General features: G+C 42.6%; 1 protein-coding gene across 3 annotated transcripts; it reads left to right on the top strand.

Moving 5' to 3' along the window:
• Positions 1–7,569: 7,569 nt before the first annotated feature.
• LOC6583408 (FK506-binding protein 4) lies at positions 7,570–19,123 on the top strand. 3 transcript variants are annotated; one of them, XM_044010037.1, is made up of 8 exons: positions 7,570–8,090; positions 12,620–12,858; positions 13,130–13,282; positions 13,352–13,621; positions 14,114–14,215; positions 17,344–17,584; positions 18,060–18,687; positions 18,785–19,123. In XM_044010037.1, the coding sequence occupies exons 2-8, from the start codon at positions 12,633–12,635 to the stop codon at positions 18,932–18,934; spliced, it is 1,770 nt and encodes a 589-aa protein (XP_043865972.1). In that variant the 5' UTR covers positions 7,570–8,090; positions 12,620–12,632; the 3' UTR covers positions 18,935–19,123. The 3 variants fall into 3 exon arrangements, with proteins under 3 accessions (XP_043865972.1, XP_032587497.1, XP_043865973.1); XM_032731606.2 differs by lacking the exon at positions 7,570–8,090 and adding an exon at positions 8,108–8,365; XM_044010038.1 differs by lacking the exon at positions 7,570–8,090 and adding an exon at positions 12,268–12,548.
• The last annotated feature ends 562 nt before the right edge of the window (positions 19,124–19,685 follow it).

A 19,685-nucleotide genomic window follows, 5' to 3' on the forward strand; every position in this document is an offset into this window, starting at 1 on the left:
CTGCCCACAAGTCCTTGAAGACTTCAGCATAGCCTGCAGCCCGAGGCAATAAAAAGCAAGAGAAGCGTAACATCAGTACAGGCAAAGCCAAAAGCAGCAGGTAAAATAAACCGAACTCCGAGGGAAAAGAGCGAGGGGCGAGAAGTACGCTCCGGCATAGAGGTCTGTCAAGGTTAGGCTGTGTCCTGCCCTTGCCTGGTTCACCAACATCCAACAATGTGTGTTTGACATTTGATTTCACGGAAAAATAAAAGTCGTCAGCGCTGCTCCTTGCTGGCCCATTGTAATCATTTTGCCGTATGCCTCTCGACTCGAAACTCGATGCGGCAGGCGAAATGCATCGGAGCAGAGCCAAGCGGTATCCAATTATAGGAAACAAGAAGCGAACTGGCCCAACAGCTGTCAGATATTCAAGTCGCTTGACCTCGCCGCATTTGAGACTCATTTGCATTTACAAATGCAAATTAGACTGTGAATCAGCATGCGTGTGAATGGGCAGCGGTTCACGAAATTTAAGTTACTGGACTCCGAAATATCATCTAATCAAGCTTAGTTAACGTTGGCCAAAATTTAATTGAATACATTAAGTGCCGTATGAATAAGGATTACTCATTTCTGTATAGAAAATCGAGGAACCATTGTGGAGTCTTCCTCAGGCTGTTTACCCTGAGTGGTTGCTATGCAAATGTCCAGCTTTAAGCACTGCCCCCAAGGCCGCTCCCGAGTCACTTTATCTTCAGCTACGGGCAGCTGGACAGCGTGTTTCCGGTCCGTGTATCTACTCAGATTTAATGCAAATGCCAGCCTTGTTAACATGACCAACAACTCAAGACGCTCGCGTTGTTTTCGTAAGCCTCCCGAAAGTATGCTACAAAATAAACAGCCGCGGGCTATGCTAATGCCATGGTCGGTCGTTGAGGGGGGTCGGGTTGAGCGCGTTGACTTTTTTGGTGTTAATTCAAACAACATTATTTAATGCATGGCACACGAAACACAGTGCTAAGTGTCTCGCTGTATGTGAGTGTAAGTGTGTGTGTGTGTGTGTCTGTGCTTGTGTGTGAAAAGAAAGTGTTTTTAAATGAATGTGTTATCCGCTTGCATAATTCCGAAATGTCACTGAAAGTGAATTTATTCATGCTGGAAACACATTTGATTACACAATCGACACAATCGTCTGTCCGTCCGCTAACAATTGCTCGAGTGCCAAAACCAACTATCACTAATGGCAACTCCATGACAAAGTGCCAATTACAGCTCGTCAATTGTATCGCAGGAGAGCTAGAAAACACGCATACGACACGTATTCGCACTCGTATTCGCATTCGCTTGTCTGGCAAACACTTTGACACTAGTTAATCGCAATAGCAACACCTTCAATGGAAATCAATAACTTTCAGATAAGCTTGAGCGTTGCGCATTTGCATATTTATTAAATTTTGTGATTGAATGCGATAAGCCGGAATATGTGCAGCTTCCGGAGAGCAGAAAAACGTATCAGGCAATCAGAGGACACACCCAAATGAAATGAAGATAATTGAAGAGCCTTTGTCATTCGATGGCACAACACGAATTAAGCAAATTTACATAAACAAACGAACAAAGACAATAAATTTGACAACCTGGCCCTGTGTTATCGGCCAAATATTAGTGACAAAATAGCAAACAGATGAATCAGTTTTAATGGAAAGCTAACAATGCGACGCAAACAAGGTGAATCATAGAAAAAACTTGGCGCAGCTGTGGAATCCCGCTAAATTGCCAAATTATGAAAGTAAAGGCTGCTAAGAGATCTGCATAAATTCAATTAGTGCTGGGCTATTAGAGAGCTGCGTTCCATGGCAAATTATTCGCATTGTTTGGAGAAGCACGATTAAAGGCGAATTCAGAGAATTCATTCTAATTATGCCGTCTGGATTAGCAGACTTATCCCAGACGAGTCTTAAATCTCTTCTTATTTTTTAATCTTCAAGCCACAATTACGGCTTATCAATCTCGGAAAGGTGCTCAAGTACTTGGAATGCATTCGCGTAAACTCATACTTAGCTATAAAAACGTTATTTTTTCGAAATGGAGCAAAAAGGAGCAAAAACGGTTAAAAGTCTCTAATAATAGAAGTTTCAGACAACACGTTTGCAATTAAACTTCATCACTAGTCTCCTCTATTTGTAAGTTATGTTCCACGAAACACGAACTATTTTGTTATTTTTTAGCTAAAATACACAACAACAAAACATTGAACAATTAGACAAGTAAACAAATGAACTCAAAAATTTGAATTGACAATTTATAGTATATACCATCAGTAATGTTTTCCATTTTTAAAGTTATAAATTTTATTTTTATTTACCGCAGTACTAAACTTCAAAGTTGCACAATTTTTCCCGCCCTTTTTTTGCATACAAAGCAACTCTGGGTCAGCTGACTTGCAGCCCCGCGTTATATAGTAGGGGCAGTCCATAAAATTTTTAAAAAATTCATTTTATATTAGTTAAGATATTTATTATTGGAAAATAAAAAAAAAAGGTTAAAAATTGATAAAAAAAAAAATTGTATTTATGCCAAAATTTCGGGTTTTTTTCCTATAGTGGAATGGAAGCTGAGTCAAACACGTCGTGCTTGCAGTGTCAGAGCTGATTCAGATCTGACATTGATATGGTTATTCAATGTGCTCGGCGCATCTCTCGCTGCTGCTATCATAATTTTGTTTTGTTGCCGACACTTCAGCTTGACAGTTTTATGAGCATAAATGGCATTTTATTAATGCTCTAGTCACGCCCACAGCAGTCAGCTGTGACGTCCACACGGCCCCTGCCCCGCCCCATTTCGTTGCCTTCACAGTGTCAATTACCAAAAACACTTGAAGTGAATTTCTTCCCAGAATCTAATAAATATATGTATGAGTGTGTGTGTGCATGGGCGTTTATGTATGCCTAAATTATAAATTGCCTGAAGGCAGCAACAACAATTGTAATAAGAGCAATTGGTCTATTTATTTTGTATTTGCTGTGGATGCCAGTCGTTGATTTTCTGCTTCCCTTTTGGTTGTTGTTGTTACCTGTTGTCGTTGTCGGCGTTGTTGCTGCTGTGGTTGTTGTTGTTGCTGCTGTTGTTGCCGTTATCGGCAGTGAAAGAAAGAGAAAGTGCCTGCAGCCAGTTTTTGGTATTTAACTTGCTGTGTTTGTTGTATTTACTTATTCGAATTGCCTGCACTGTGCTCGTGCGAGCGAGCGAGCGAGGAGGCCAAGAATGTCAATTTCTTGCCGTAATGCTCATGTAGAGGCCACATCAGACTTTTGCTTTTATTTTTTCTTTTTTGAAGCTGCGAAGCAAGCCCCACATAAACTCAGTTACAAATACAAGCACACACACACACACACACACACACATGTATACAGCTGCTTACAAAGTAACACGTTCGTCTGCAGCTTTCCCTTCCTGTTCGAGAGTGGCTCGTGATGCGTCCACTTCCACCTGGCCGGCATCTCTTTGTTTATTTTTTTCGGCTCTTCGTTTTTTTCTTATTTTGTTCGATAGGCTTTGTTCGGTATTCTATTTTTTATTTTAATTTATTTTTGATTATGCTTTTTTTTTTTTTTTTTTTTTTTTGTATGTTTCTCATTGGCTATTGGCCCCGCCATAAGATGCTACGAATTTAAAAATGGGCATCATTAAATGACGTCGTTGACAACTTTTTCTTTTTGTAGAACGATTAATATGCATATCAATGAAAGGCTTCTTCTGGTGGCAGACTTTCGCTAATTGAAAGACGAAAGACGAGTTTTCGGCTCGGAGCTTAAGTTCTCTCTGCATATTCATTGCAATGCGACACAATTAAATCAGCCAGATATAGATATAGAGATGGGCATGGTCAAGTATCCGTTGCCCAACCCAAAAGACTTCGGGCCAAGCGCACAAATTTAGAAAACATTTTGAGGGCACTTTCATTTACCATTTGGTTTTTTTTCTCTCTTTTTTCTATATTATTTTTCGCCGGTGCGTATTGAAATTGCTTGGCCCGACTCGGCTTTCGTTCGATGGATGCGCCGCTCATTGAATGCGAAATGAGCAGCACAAAAGTACAGGAAGGTACTTGGAACTTGGAGCTGGAAACTTGAAGCTTGGCACTCGGAGCTGGCTTAACGGTCAACAGCATTGCCGTCCGATGTCGTACCCGTTGCCTTTGCCGTTGTCGCTATCGTTGGGAATTGTACGTGAATGAATTCATCAAAAAAACAACAACAACAACAGCAACAACAACAGCTACCACCTCTTGGGTTCAGTCAGTGGCAATGCATAGCATGAAAAATTGAATATAATGTGCAAATGAAATTCAACACCAACAACAACACCAACAACAAGCTCGAGCCCAAACCCAAACCCAATTCCGAGTCTCAATACAAATCCGCGTCGACAGTTTCTGTGGCCTGGCTTGCCACCGCATATTTGAGTTTTCAACAAATGAAATTGTTAGCACGCATTTGGCATATAATCAGGCACCACCAGATAGTCGCTATCTAAAAACCACTTTGAAAATCGATTAGTTGGCAGCCACACGCGCTCGATGGCAGGTGGCTAGCCTCTTATTTTACAGACAATTGTAAAGACCTCCGCCCCCCGCACACGCCCTGCTAATTATTCTGGGCACAAAGCCACGCTTTCATGCATAATCTCACCTAAGCCAACAACAACAACAATAAAAACAGTAACAGCAATAACAACACACGTGCAGAGAGATAAAACTTAGCAAGGTATTTCTATTTCACTTTTTGCGGCTGCTCAGCGCCGAAAGAAAAGCGAAACTTTTTCGAGACGTTGAGCTGGCTTGTCTTGGTTTGGTTTGGTTAGAAAAACGGATGGTAATCAAATAATTTCTAGCATTTAATTGTCAACGTCAATATTGTGTGACTGCTCGCTAACGAAGCCGGAAAAGAGAGTCAACAAATTGGATTGCCTAAGCGAAGCAGCCACGAATATCGCAAGCGCTAAACGCCTATTTACAGCATACAGCCACACAGCCACAGCAACTGCCAATTAAGTTTGCAATGGCCTGGCACTCAAATTAATATTGGCCTTATGAGAACGAAGTGTCAGGTGGATATAAATAATTCGAGCTGGCTGGCTAAAATTAAGTGCGCAGCGAAATCGATAGTTTATACTGCGTTTCTAATTGCCGAAAACTCTGTTGACCTTTGCGGGACAGGTAGATAGATTATATATTATTATTAGGCTATGGGAAAATGAAATAAGTGCATTAGTTCTCTTCCATATGAATGCCTAATTTTGACTACTGCCGCTTGATAGAAATGTAGATAGCTTAGTCTAGTAGCTGAGCTGCTATACCATAAAAATAATAAATAGTGGCTATAAAAATAACTACAAAAAGAATTATATTGTATTAGAAGTAACGAGGTCTAAGCTAAAAGAAAATATTTATATAACTCAAGAAAAGGTTACAGAAATATATATATAAAATTGAGTTGTGATATGTATGAGGATCTTTTTAAGAAAATTTGATGCTTCCTGTTATTAATTATTTCGATTATCAAACATGAATCATAAATTTAAAATTTGGAATCTGATTAGCATAATCTTTCGCATTTCCATGGTTCGGAATTAAATGTAACTTTATTTCCATAACTAAAATGAGGTTATTCTTAGAGACTGTTAAGGGTAGAGTTATACATATGCTCATTCACTGTATGACTTTATTAAAATATATTACTCAGATCTTCGACTAGCTTGGACTCGCTGAGTTCTCTGGCTCTATAGAAGCTAGGAACTAGATATTCTGACCCGCTTTATCTCTATATTGAGGCCCACTTCTATAACTCAAAATGTAGCAAATTTTTGATTAGTCAGAGCTATGCAATAATAAAATAAACCCAAGTGGATTTCCCATAGCCTCTTGACAAATGAGAGATGAGCAAATCCACAAGCAAACTCAAAAATTAACATGTAAGCCAAAAAAGTTTTTCGCTAGCTGCGAAAACTAATCAGCCGCAGATACCCGCATTTTCATCATTTTCCGCCTGCAAGAAAGTTGAGAAATTAATTAGTCAAATGGAGCAACGACGTCTCCGAGTTGGAGCCGAGGAGGAGCGCCGGCTTGCCTGGTGCGCCCAGTTGATTTGCTTATGAAAATGTTTACAAAGCCAGCAAATGGCAAATTACATTTTGATTAGCTGCAACTAAGTTTGATCTTGGCTGCTCTTTCGGCCGGCCCCAACAGTTGGCCAAGTCGACAAGCCAACGGCTTCGCCCCTTTCACACAGCAGTCGGGCTGCGTTACATTTAATTGTTGTTTGTTTTTCGTTTTCTCGTCTTGCCACCTGAGTGGCGCTACCAACGCAAATGTCAAAGTAAATTAAGCCACAAGGAGGGTGAATTACATGAGGTTTCAGGCAATGCACCAGCCGCTTTGAATGGCGCTTTAAGCATTAAGCAGAATAGCCAGAAATTAGCCAAGCGAAAATATGTAGCCTTGGTCAAAGTTTGTTGTCTTTCTCAGCCAGTTGTTGACGTTGGTCGCAACTCTTTTTATTATATACTTTTAGATATATTTGTTTTTTGCCATTTCTGTGTTTGTTTTTCGACACATTACATAAAATTTCGTAACATTCTGCGGCAAAAGACTGAAAACGTCGGCAAGTCGAGTTAAGTTTTTAAGTTGAGAAAACTCCACTGACCTGTTAACTGAAATGCTTCGCAAAGGCTTACATACTTGGCCTGCTGTCTCAATAACATCGGCAACAACAACAGCGACAACACCAACAACAGCGACAACAACTTGCGAAGAAAGTTATAGACAGCCCAAGCTCTCGTCTACAGTAAAAACAACTTTTGCCCAACTAGAAAAACTACAACGACAACAACAACTGCAACAACTGCTCCAGCAATAGACCGCTATAAACGAGTAGAACACGTTTTACTGTTGTACGCGTCGACTGCGCGGCCAGCGACGCTTTTGTCGTATATTAGTGAGAGCGTCCATGTGTGAGTGTGTGCATGTGTGTATCTGCGTGTGTGTGTGTGCATGGGAAAGCTTTGCTTTTAACCCCTTTCGAATCCCCACCCCCTTGGCCGGACCATTTTCCACACCATCCCGGACATTGAAAATGAAATGCAAGTTTAATTAATTACATTACAAGTTGTCAGAGCTATGAGTAACACTTTTCTTAATTATATATTTTTTTATTAAATATCTTTTTTTTTTTTTTTTTTTTTTTTGGCTAATATTAAAGTCAACTGCTCAATGGCTGGCGATTTCACTTTAATGTGCTTGCGCTTGGCACTCGAGCACAGAAATTAGCACTTTTTATTGACCGAGCGCGAAAAAACGCTCATCAATAAAAGTCGCACATAGCAAACGCGGTATGCTCGAGCGTTCTTCGTTCTTCAAAAGGTCCAACCCAAGAGAGTTGACCCACGGGAATGCGGGAAGTAGGTCAAGAATTCCATTCAAATGCTAATGTCAAACCAAACATTTAAAATATATAAAAGCTGAATTGCATTTAAATATTATGTCATATAATCTTTATTTGAGTGCCGAAAAAGTATTGAAAAATGTTTCAAAATTACAAAAAAAAAAAAAAAAATAAGAGACCCATTTAATCTCGACTGATAATTCTCTCAGTCAAGCCTGTTTGGTTGCTAACTGTAATAACGAGTTGTTTACTGTGCCAAATACTTTCCCATAGGAACGCCGGCGAGCGCATGTCCAAAATTGATTGAAAATCAAGTTGGCCAGCGAGAAAACGAGATAGAAGAGTGGGCTAGAGAGAGAGATAGAGAGAGAGTGGGAGTGCGAGTGGGAGTGGGAGAGAGATAGAGAGCGAGAGAGGAATGCCATGAAAAGAGAGCACAAAGAAAGCAATGCAAACAAATTGTTGGGGAACTGTTGAACGTCTTCACGGTGTCGTCTACAACTATGCTGGTAACTGAAGATTCCAGCCTCGATCAGTTGCAGACGGTCAGTCGTGCGAGACAGTTGTGTGCGCGGCGGTGTGAAAATTGCCAACATCGAAGCTCGACAACAACAACAACAACCACAATCACAATCAGAAACCAAAAACTCCCCCAGCGAGAAACAGGTAAAAGCAAACGTTGAAAAAAGAAAGTCAGTCCAGAATCGCATGAGGCTAAAAACCATACGAAAGAAGCTCAAACAGCGACAGTCTTTGACGGGTACTCGAGGAGTGAGCAACGGCCACTTGCACTCAAACACAAATCGGTTTTCGTAACACGAACTACTAAACTAAACTAAACAAACATTTCGACAACTTATGTATGGTGTGTGAAGAAACTAAAGCTGAACAACATCACTCAAACAATCGATCAACATTATCAAAACCAAGGGCAGCTCGAGGTTAGCATTGGATTAACAGTATTTAAGCCCGAGGACTATCGTTACAACGTATCGTGTGTGTGTTACTCTCGAATGATAAGGGCAAGCAAGCGATTGGCATGCAAAGCGATTAGCCCAGCCAAGCGCATTGCTGCTGACCCATAAAACAGTCCACAAACGGCCAATAGAAAGAGATAGAGATTGAGAATGAGAAAGAGAAAGAGAGAGGGCGCTCCGGCAGCGTCTTGAGCAAGAACTTTTAATTGATTTTCGAGAGCTAACAAAAACCAAAACCGACTCAAACTCGAACCCAGGCTCTTAACTGGCTGAGGCCATAAATTGTATCAGCGCAGCAATTTAGAGCCATTCCCGGCTTTTTTTTTATGTGCGCTCTGCCCCACATACGAGCCATGCAACCCAGCTCTGCGCCATTTCATGTGCTCTGTGGTCAGCAGCAGCAGCAGCAGCAGCAGCAGCAGCAGCAGCAGCAGGAGAAGCAGCAGCAGGAGCAGCAGCAGCCGCCTTGTTGAGTAATCTCTCATGCCTTCTCTCAGGTTTCTTCTTACAAACTGACCCACATTCCAGACAGTGGCTAATTTAAGTGTTTCCTGGCATCGCAGTTATAGTTTACGTTAGTTTGCACAGCTTCTGCACTTTGCTGCCAAAACAAAACATTCTCAAGTGTTGTTCCAAAGAGTCACATCACTGGCAGCAGCAGCCGCAGCAGCAACAACAAATACAGCTGTCATGCACTTAGGACAAGTAGAAGCTATTAAGAGAGAAATATTCGACACGGACATTGTGGCATTCCCAAGAAATTTGAGTGAACCCACTGAACAAATCACATACTCCAAAATTTGTCAGCTTTTTTTTTTCGTTTACGATACAAAGAAATATAAATAGTTGATGCTGCCTCGAATAATAGAAGATGCTTTATGGCTAACTGCTAAATCCTGTGAATTATTAGTGAAAAAATATCAAATTTTCAATTTGAACAAATTATCCACCCACATCTGTTTAGAAAACAAAACTCTTACAGAGTTCTCTAAAAAAATATAAATTAAATATGTTTAAGTTAATCAAAGATCATCAATTGATTCGAAGAATACCCTGAACATATTGGCATCAACAGTTCTGCTCTAAGCACAGGGTGTGCATGCTGAAAAACTCTAAGTACGTCTAGCGCGTCCATTAGTTGGCTAAGGAGCCTTGGCAGTCATGCAGCATGTGCGTTTTTGTTCCGCCAGGTGGCGCTGATGCGGCTGCAGCAGCTTCTAATTCATGCGTTGTGCACGCACAGAGTGAGCGGGATGGATATAAAATATTGCAAAATATCTTAGTGTGTATGTGAGAGAGAGAGAGGGAGAATCTTGTCTAAATGCTGCTGCGGCTGCAGGTGCTGCAGCATGGGGCGAGGCAGTTCAAGCGGCACGTGTAAAGATTACTTTTCTACTTTGCCGCTGCTGCCATTGTCTTGGAAAATTAACCGCACCAGCAGCAGTCGCCCAGCCGCCCCACATTGGAGGCGAGCTTCCACAAAGACTCGAGAGCTCCTGAATAGCGATGGCAACAGACTGATATGCAAATCCTGAGACACTTTTCTAGGCGTCGCTGCGCAGCCTTTTGTGCGGCCAACATATTTATTGATATGACGCTGATATGACAATGCATACGTAGCTTGAGCGGAGCAGGAGTCGAAGCGCCCAGCAAGTGGCTGCGGAAGGGCTGTCCCTGCCATCGGTCTCAATAATCCCCATTGTGAGCAAGTGTGTGTGTGTGTGTGGGTGAGGAGCTTAAGTAATTTTGCTGGCTGTCATGCAAGTGCACAGCAAACACTCTCGTTGTGCTTCCCCTCCACTCAATGCCCACACATGCCGCCACTCCCCCACTCGCATGAATATTAATGTAAAGTGCACACACGGTTAGCTTCATTTTTCTATGGAGCATTAAAATATAGTGGGAGCAACGTTCCATATGAGTTAGTGCCTACAATAGAGAACAACAGCTCCAACCGGTTGTCTTTCCCATTGGTGGAGCAGAGCGGGTCAGTGGCAAGTGGGAAGTGGGGCGGGTGGTGCTGAGGCTGCCACGCACTCTTGTGCTTGTCAAAAGTTTTCCCATTGCAGTACTGCTGCTGCTGCTGTTGTTGTTGTTGTTCTTGTTCTTTCTTGTTGTTGGCCGTATAGCATGATGCGTAAAATGTTTGAAGTTAGGTGAGAAAATGGAAGAACATTGAGCAGCTCAAGGTGCATCGAAGCATGGGAGCACGAGAGCACGGGAGCAGCGTGAGAGAAGACGTATGCACGAGCAAAGTAAATGCTATTTCGAAGACTTCAATAGCCAGAGTTTATAAGTACCCAGCTGAAGATGCTGATGCAGCCGTAGCTGGCAGTTGAGGAGACGTCAGCAAGTACAATGGGGAGATAATGATGAAATTCCTCAACATTCCTTGTACGCAAAATAATTATAGTGCAGAATCTTTAAGGAAATTTATTAAATCGAGTAGATATAGCTTAAATCGCCTGTTATTTTGTCCATTTAATTTCAAAGACTCCAGCTCAAGCTCAAATGGATACGGAGAGCAGCTCTACTGAAATTTATTTGAGTGCCACATTCCGTTGGTTGGTTGTCGTTGCCTGGCAGCAACAGCTGCTGGAGATGGGGGCGTGGTCCAGGAGAAGGTGATATGTCATCTCCGCTGGAGTGCCACGCCCGAAATGTCGCTTCCTTTTCGCCATTGCATTGCCTGCGGCTTCAGATTTTAATAAACGCTGCTCGAGAAAACGCGGCATCGTAAAAGTTTTAATTAAGCAGCGCATCGCATCGCGTCGCGTCGTGACGATGCGAGACTTACTTGGACGCCATGAAACTGCGCTCAGAGCTTATCATCTGGGCTATCTTTATCTTTTGCTTGGCGAAGCCCTTAAAGAAAAGCCACAGCCAGTCACAGTCGCAGTCACAGCCACAGCCATAGCCATAGCCACATACCCCAAGTCGTTGGCCAACTGGCCCGATCTTCTAGCCTGGGCCGGACAGTAGGTCACTGGGTTTTCACTTTGCTTTATGGCCAGCGAGGTTTGCTTATCAGCGCTAAGCTGAACTCGATTTTGAAAACGTTTTACTCATTTTTCAATAAGTGGCCGAACAGGCAGCCAGCAACGATAAAGCCACGGCGACAACAACACAACAACAAATCGCCGCAGCAAAACTTGTTCATGGCAGCCGACAGCGACGTCGGCGTCGGCGTCGTTGCTTTCACTTGGGGCAGTCGCACTTGACAGTGCGACAATAACAACAGCAACAAGAGCAACGGCAATTGTTGCGGTTGTTTGTTATAGCCATTGGCTGTTGGCCATGCTGATTGTCATGGCTAAAGAGCCAACAGCAATCGCAGCTACAGCAACAGCTACAGCAACAGCAACAAGCCCGATGCGAATGGAAAGTTGAGGATGGGCACGTAAACAACGTGAATACCCTGCACAGAGCTTACAACTTTACTCGCAAAGAGTCGATAAAAATAAAAGTCGAGAAGCAAACTCAATCAGGTTCGCTTTGATAACAACTGCTCAGCTTTTTACATCATCAAAGTTGAAATTTGATTAGGAGAGCCCGCAGTTGAAGCTACAATGAAAACGTGTCTAGATCTGCGAAATTCGGCAAGTGCGAGCTTAATGCTGTCAATTACAGTCGACTTTGCACGTTTGCCAGCAACATTGCCAGGCGAGGTGCTGTACCGCTGCAATACACTCACATTTGTCTGTCTTACCTGCCGCAGCGGTGGCTGCGGTGGCTGCGGCGACGGCAGTGGCGTCAAACGGCGCCTGCAGCTGTCCGAAAACCATTGTTGTTGCTGTTGAAGCCTCAGTGGCTGCTGCTGCTGTTGCTGCTGCTGCTGCTGCTGTTGTTGTTGTGTGTCAAGTGCCAACAAAGTGGACATGTGGACACAGCCCGGCGGCAACTTTGAGGCACAGTTCAAAAACATGTTTACACTTACACACACACTCACATATGTACACACTCGTGTACACACACACTCGCGCTGTGTCTGCAATTATTTGGTTGCTTTCTTTGATGTCTTATTGACTAGCTGGGCAACTCGGGGGCCAGCCAGAGTTGGCTTTGTTCGATAAATATGTAATTTACAAGTCATGGAAAAGAAAGTGTTGCACTCGGACAGCACAAGCGAATGGGGTTAAACACAAAAGTAAAAGTTCTGTGCGAATGCTGTGGCCTGCCTCGCTAACTCCCCTCCTTATGCATTTCCATCTGTTGCAGAGACGATCCAACAATGAAATTCGTGATTTTGCTGTGCGTACTGAGTGCGCTGCTGCTGCAGATTGAGGCCTCGCCGGTGCAGTTGCATTCGAGGAGCGAGCGGGCGGTGTCCCGCCAGCAGACGGCCAACAACGAGGTGGCTCCGGCTGCGGCGCCGGCCAGCGATGATGATGACGACGATGATGACGATGACGACGATGATGAGCCGGATCTGGGAGATTTGGTTGATGATGATGATGGTAGGTATCCACCAAACACACACACACTCACTCACTCAGCTATAAGCAAGCACCCGCGCACCCCGAGCACTATGCACCACCAGCACCAGCACCAGCAGCAGCACCACTGAAGCTGCATATTTGCAGTGGCAACTGCAACCACCAAGTGGCACCCAACGATCAACCACCACTCGCAACTACGATATCTGACCATTTGTGTGACGTTATTAACGAATATCTTGTGCTCTCCTTTCCTTGGGTAACACAGTTATTTTGCTTTCGGGGTTTACAGATGACGACGACGAGGAGGACGACGATGACGAGGAGGAGGACGACACGCCCCAGGGCCAGGCAGCCCCAGCAGCCGGCGCCAGCGACGATGACGACGAGGAGGACGACGACGATGATGACTACCTGGATAGGCTGTTCGACGATATCTTGGGCGGTAAGGCGCGCACGTGAGGGGGCGGCAGTTGGCCAGCAAAAATTGAGTACATTTCCCGTTCATTAACAGATGACGACGACGAGGACGACGATGACGAGGTGGTGCCCGCTGCCAGTGCGCAGCAGCAGAGCCCCGTGGCCGCCGCGCCCGCTCAGCCCCTCGAAGAAGTTGCGCCCGCCGCCTCCGCCAGCTCGCTGAGCTCGGGCATCTCGGACGGCGTCGACTTGCCCGCGGAGAGTGGCAACGCTGCCGAGCCCGTTGCAGCTGGCAACGCCGTTGAGGATGCGGCCGCAGCCGCGGCGCCCGCCCAGACACAGACGAGCAATAGCAACAACGAAGGTGAACTAAATGTTTTTTACGATGAAGATGCACTTGTAGACGGTAGTAGTGGTAGCACCAATAGTTTAAGTAGCACAAATGCAATTGACCAACAAAAACAAAACATAATACAAATACAACAACAAGTACAACAACAACTGCCACAACAACAACAACCACAACAACAACAACATGCGACACAACATCAAGCATCATCACAACAGCATATTACAACAACAACAGTCACAACCACATCAACAAAGAACACTCTTAAGAATAACAACATTAATAATAACAACAACAACGATCTAGTCGTCAGCACCGCTCCGGCGCAGTCGGCGGTGGGCGCTGTGGGCGTGTCAGCGGGGCCGATCGCAGCGCCTGCTGCTGGTATTAGTGGCGCCGGTGCAGCGTCTGATGACGAAGACGACGACGACGACGACGAGGACGATGAATATGATGATGATGATGATGGTGGTGATGATATTGATGATGGAGTCGATGAAATTACAGGTGCGCTGACAGGTGACGACGAGGAGGCTGACGACGACGAAGATGACGATGATGACGATGATATCATTGGCGACGACGTCATCGAGGCCAGACGCGAAGCACGTGAGTCCAAGTCAACAGCAGCAACAAAAACAGCCAAAGCCAAAAAGTCAACAAGTGTTGCCAAGAAGTCCAAAAAAGAGCTGAAGCATTAAAGACGCAAACACAATCAACAACTGCCACAAACAACGACACACAACAACAACAACAACAACGACAGCCAAAACAGGAACTGCCATTGACAGGGACTAGCAAACCACATTGAAATGACTAACAACGTTGCAGAGCACTGCGAGACGTTTTTTGGGTAGGACACACACATAAATGAATCTCCTGGACATTGCATAACTCTTTGCCTGCACTGACTATCCCTAATGCCCAAGAACGAAACAGCAAATCAATCCAATCACTGCAATGCAACAACCTATTTCTAATTTATTTATTTATTTATTTCTGAGTCTTAGAAATCTCTAGTTTACACAAAGCAAAACTAAAAACTAAAAACTAAAAACCACAAAAAACAAAAGCAAAAACTTGCATATTAAAGTAAATGAATATTTATACAACATCCTCGAAATGAGTTGATTGAGAGTTTGGTGCTAGTCAAACTAACTGCAAAATGACAGCAAAGAGCACAGCAAAAACAGCAACAACAACAGCAACAGCAAAAGCAAAAGAATTGCAAACTTTTAAGCTGCACGCACATGCAACATTTATCCCCCCACCCCCTCACTGTTCTATACACACACACACACTTGTTTCGTTTATACTCCAAGTTATTTACGCACGGACTGTTTCACATGACCACCAAGATCACAGCAACAGCAACAACAACAGCAACCAACCGCACAGCAACAAAATGTTTAATGCCGAAGCACAAATTGTGGAAATTATATTCAGAGCAAAATGAGCAATGAAAAAAAAAAAGAGAAACAAAAAAACAGAAATGCAAAAGATAAAAGTAAAATGCGCGCGCGATGGAATGCGGCAAAAATGGCTGAGCTGAATGGCGAGCGGCCATTTTGGCAGGCATTTTTGTTGCCATTCGCGTGGCACGCACATAAACACACACACCCACACTCTCTCCCCCCTCCCTCACACACGCATAGCTAAATTTATGTATGTAAAGCAACAAGAACAACTACAACAGCAACAATAATTGTTCACATAGTGTAATTTATTGATAATAATTTTAATTCGTTTTTTCTTGCTTCACATTTACTTTGTTATTAATTTTACTGTTCACAACAAAAACAACAACAACAACAACAATCTATTGGAGAAATTATCAATGCATCTTCGATATACGCGAATCCTATTCTATATATACTTTTCTACTATATGTGTCATTCCCCTCTATCTCTGTCTCTGTCTCTGTCGCTCACTTTCCCTTTCACTCACGCTTTCACACATTTGGCTTACAATTGACATCAAAGATTAATCGCTGGCTATTCTCGTTTTTGGCTTCTTTCTGGCTCGCATAACTTTCCGTAAACGTAAATAACGCAAATGTAAAATTGTAATTAGAGTAAACAAAACAAGAAACAAAAAGTCAACCAAAACTGAAACGAAATTAAACCAACTGTAAATTGTAGCTAAAAGTTGAACGCTTGAAAGGCAGCGCACGATTTGCCAAATTTATCCCAAAATGAAAAGTGACGCCATTTCCATCAACATTTTCATTGCAGAAATTGTTAAGCTTTGCGTTTAGGTTCATTAAATTTGTAATTTATTATTTATTTATTTATTTATTTATTATATATTGTAAAAAACAAAACAAACAAACAAACAACATAAGCAAAACAAAGCTGCACACGCACACAAACACAAAAGATTTGCTTCAATAAATTTTTAATTAAATTTGTGTACGACTTTCTGACAAATCAATTGAAAAAACTAAAAAAATCCGAATTTGTGTTTTATTTAATATGAGTCCGTCGATTACTTTCAAGCGTCACGATTTGCATAATGGTCAAGGTATTTGCACCACTTTCTCTACTCTCGCACACACACACACGTACTATATCTCTCCCTCTGTCCTTCTCTCTTTCTCTTTCACTCTTATTATTAGCAGCATCAGCTCTGACTCCCTGCCATGCACTTAATTAAGTATGTATTACACTATGACACATGTAAATAATTTTTATCCCCTTTGTGGCTGGACTCCTGTCTCTCATAATATTATATTTGCACACCACACACCCCAATGCACTCGCCCCTATATATAGGTGTTCTATAAAAGGCGACTATTGCATCTATTTTAAATATCCCTAACCAATACGGGGCGCAATGAACTTATGCTCAGCTTTAATTGGCACAGCTAAAGGACAAAGTTGATGTTAAACGTTTCACCTGAAGGGGGCACTCTATAAATGTGCATTAGCAAAGGGTGGACAAAGAGAACGAGAAAGAGAAAGAGAGAGAGAGAGAGAGAGAGAAGCACCTTACTAACACTAGCATGCAGAACAAGCAGAAAGTAGCTAAAAATATTTAACGATAAGTAGCCCAAGTAAATGTTTTTGGCAAAGGAATGGAAAGAAAACTTAATGAAAGCGCTTTTCAATAAATAGTTACGGCATTATATGAAAGCGTAAATACATTTCAATTCATTAGCTTTGTCGTAGTCATTGTGCTATAATTTCATTAAATGATTTTGTAGTCGTATTTAGAGTTAAATTTGCTTGCATATAAAAATAAAATGATTTCTTGAAACTAGTCAATAGCTAATGAACTGATATGAATATTAAAGTACTAACAATTGCTTGCTTATATATTATATATATTGCTTAATAACCATCTGTGTTTAGTTCTCGTTACTTGAAATCTGTGTGATATTATACATTCATCATGCATGAACAAGCTTATGGTTATGCTGCTTTAATGCTACTCGCGCAACATTATTTAATCCAAGCCTGTTCCCCACCTCATTCACCCGCTCACTCACTCACCCAGTTGCTGGGCTGCACGGCTGCACTGTGTGTGATGGGCTCTATGCGTGCCTACACTAGTTGGCTTATCCGCAATTGAAAACACACTTCACTAACGCACGACAAAGCTAACTACAAAGGCCCAAATACCCATACACACACACTTTCCCTCATGCCGAAACGAACACACAAAGCCACAAAATGAACCTTTAAGCGAGTGTCGTGAGAGCTTATTAACGTGACATCTTCTATGGTGCGGGGCAGGTGATCTGAAAAACAACGTGATTGACATGTCCACGGATGCATTCCAAGCGCGCCATAATCACTTCATTGATGCCATATTCTCTCGCATAAACCGCATTGTCGCCGACAATTATGACCCATTTGTTGTCCGGCTGGCTGGGCGCTCGGCCACGGCCACGCCCACGTATGGGAACACTGCTGTGAAGAGCACAACGAAGACCAAGGGTAATGCCAACCATAAGACAACATCTCACAAGAAACTGTAAGTGAACGAATGAAAGAACTTGATAATATATAGAAATATTATATTATTAAAATGCTATATATGAATATATTGCTAGATGAAAATAGATTATCTGTAGCAATATATTGAATATATTATATGTGCTATACGTAAAGATATTGATAAATTAAAAGTAGATTATCCCGGTAAATATAGTCAGATGAGAAGATTAATTAATATGAAATCATTTAAATGAAAGTATTCAAAGCATATATATAAGATCTAAAATGTATAGCCTAGTATCTCTAAAGGAGTTCGTCAATCTCTCGATTCAAAGCAATGCAGTCTCATAGCGAACGATGCACTTTGCTCTTTGGGTACTTTGTCAGATGGCATAAAGCTTACAGCCAATTAAGCTGGCAGCAATGTCAAAGTCAAAGTCAACGTCAACGTCAACGTCAACGTCATAGTCAAAGTCAAATTATGCAAATTTGTCAATATCTCTGACTTGCAGCAAGAATACCAGATCGGAGCCGCGCATGGCCAGTAGCACGGAGTCGGTCAAATTGCAGCAGCAATTGACGCAATTACAGACAGAGCTTGGCCTCAAAGTCGGCGAGCAGCGAACGGGTGAGGAGCAGCAGACGCAACAGGCCGTGGCATCCGGCTCTGGCAAAGCGGAAACGCGCACAGTGTTCAATGGGGAGCAGGCGACGAGCAAGGCCAGCCCAAAGAAATCCACGGCTGGCCAGCAGACGACGCATAAGCACAGCCCGAAGAAGACAGGGCTGAAGGCGGGCAGCGGCAGCTACAATCAGCCGGCGGGCGTGGGGGCCAGCAAGGCGGGCGCGGAAGTGGAGAAGCTGCAAAAGGCGGAGGGCAGCCTGTCCGGCCTGGCGTCACTGAAACGTGTGGGCAATGTGAAGGTGATCAGCGATGCGGAAGGACGCAATTCGACCATTAAGGCCAGATTCACGCTGGGCCCATTGACTCTGCGCGTCGAGAAGTCCTTCAAGCGGGGCAGCGTGCGCAACGTGAAGAGCGCAACGGCCAGAACCAACGAGATGATCGGCCGCATTAAGTTCAGTGTGGTGGATGATCGGGCCACCCTGATGTCAATCAAGGTGCAGCAGCCCAAGCAGGTAAGCCAGTCAACCCTTTGAGCAATTAGCTTTCATTCTTTGTTCCTCACCATTTCCCATTTGCCATTTGCCATTTCCCTTTCCCTTGCATGTGCAGGTCGAGGTGGAGAGCAAGGACAATCACGACAGAACCCGCGAATTCGTCTGGCGCCGCACACCCAAAATCGCCAAATTGGTCAACGAGAAGCTCAAATTGGCAGCCGAGTCCCTCTTCACGCCGCAGGGCGTTGAGGTCGTCAGACTCTAAGGACTAGGCGGACGGACAGTTGCCTGCTTTTGCACAGCCAGTTTAATGTAGTCTAACCTAACCTAACCTAAGTGTAACGCGTAATTTATTTATTTAATTTATTTGCTTCCACTGCATCATAATTTAATTATTTATTTCAATTTACTATGGAATTCACTCCAATAAATACTGAAGAAGAGTTTCTTAAAAGCAAAACTTTATATGCGATATTTTAATACCAAGTCACGAAAGTAAAGCGAGCATATTGATTGTCGGTCTGTCCGTCTGTCCATCAAGTATACTCGAGGTGACAAAAAGATATGGCTGATATATCTAAGCTGCATCCTCTAGAGTTTTACAGGTAAATACTCTGAATTGAATGATTTTCTATTATTTTTTTAATAAATGCATAAATATGTTAAATTAAATTATTAAATAATATTTATTATTTACTTGTTCTGCTTATTATTTACTTGTTCTGTTTTTTTTTTTCTTTTGATTTTTTCCTAATTTTGGGTTCCACTTTAACAAGAAACTTTCATGAATATATGTTTTTTTTTTTTTTTTCTTTTGATTTTTTCCTAATTTTTTTAGATGACTATTACACATAATTTTGGGCTCCACTTAAACAAGAAACTCATGAATATATTTTTTTTTTTTTTTCTTTTGATTTTTTCCTAATTTTTTTAGGTGACTATTACATATAATTTTGGGCTCCACTTCAACAAGAAACTTTCATAAAATTTTTTGACCACAATTGTCAATGATATTA

Source organism: Drosophila mojavensis, unplaced genomic scaffold (genome assembly GCF_018153725.1).
Source record: "Drosophila mojavensis isolate 15081-1352.22 unplaced genomic scaffold, ASM1815372v1 contig_74, whole genome shotgun sequence".
NCBI lineage: Eukaryota > Metazoa > Arthropoda > Insecta > Diptera > Drosophilidae > Drosophila > Drosophila mojavensis.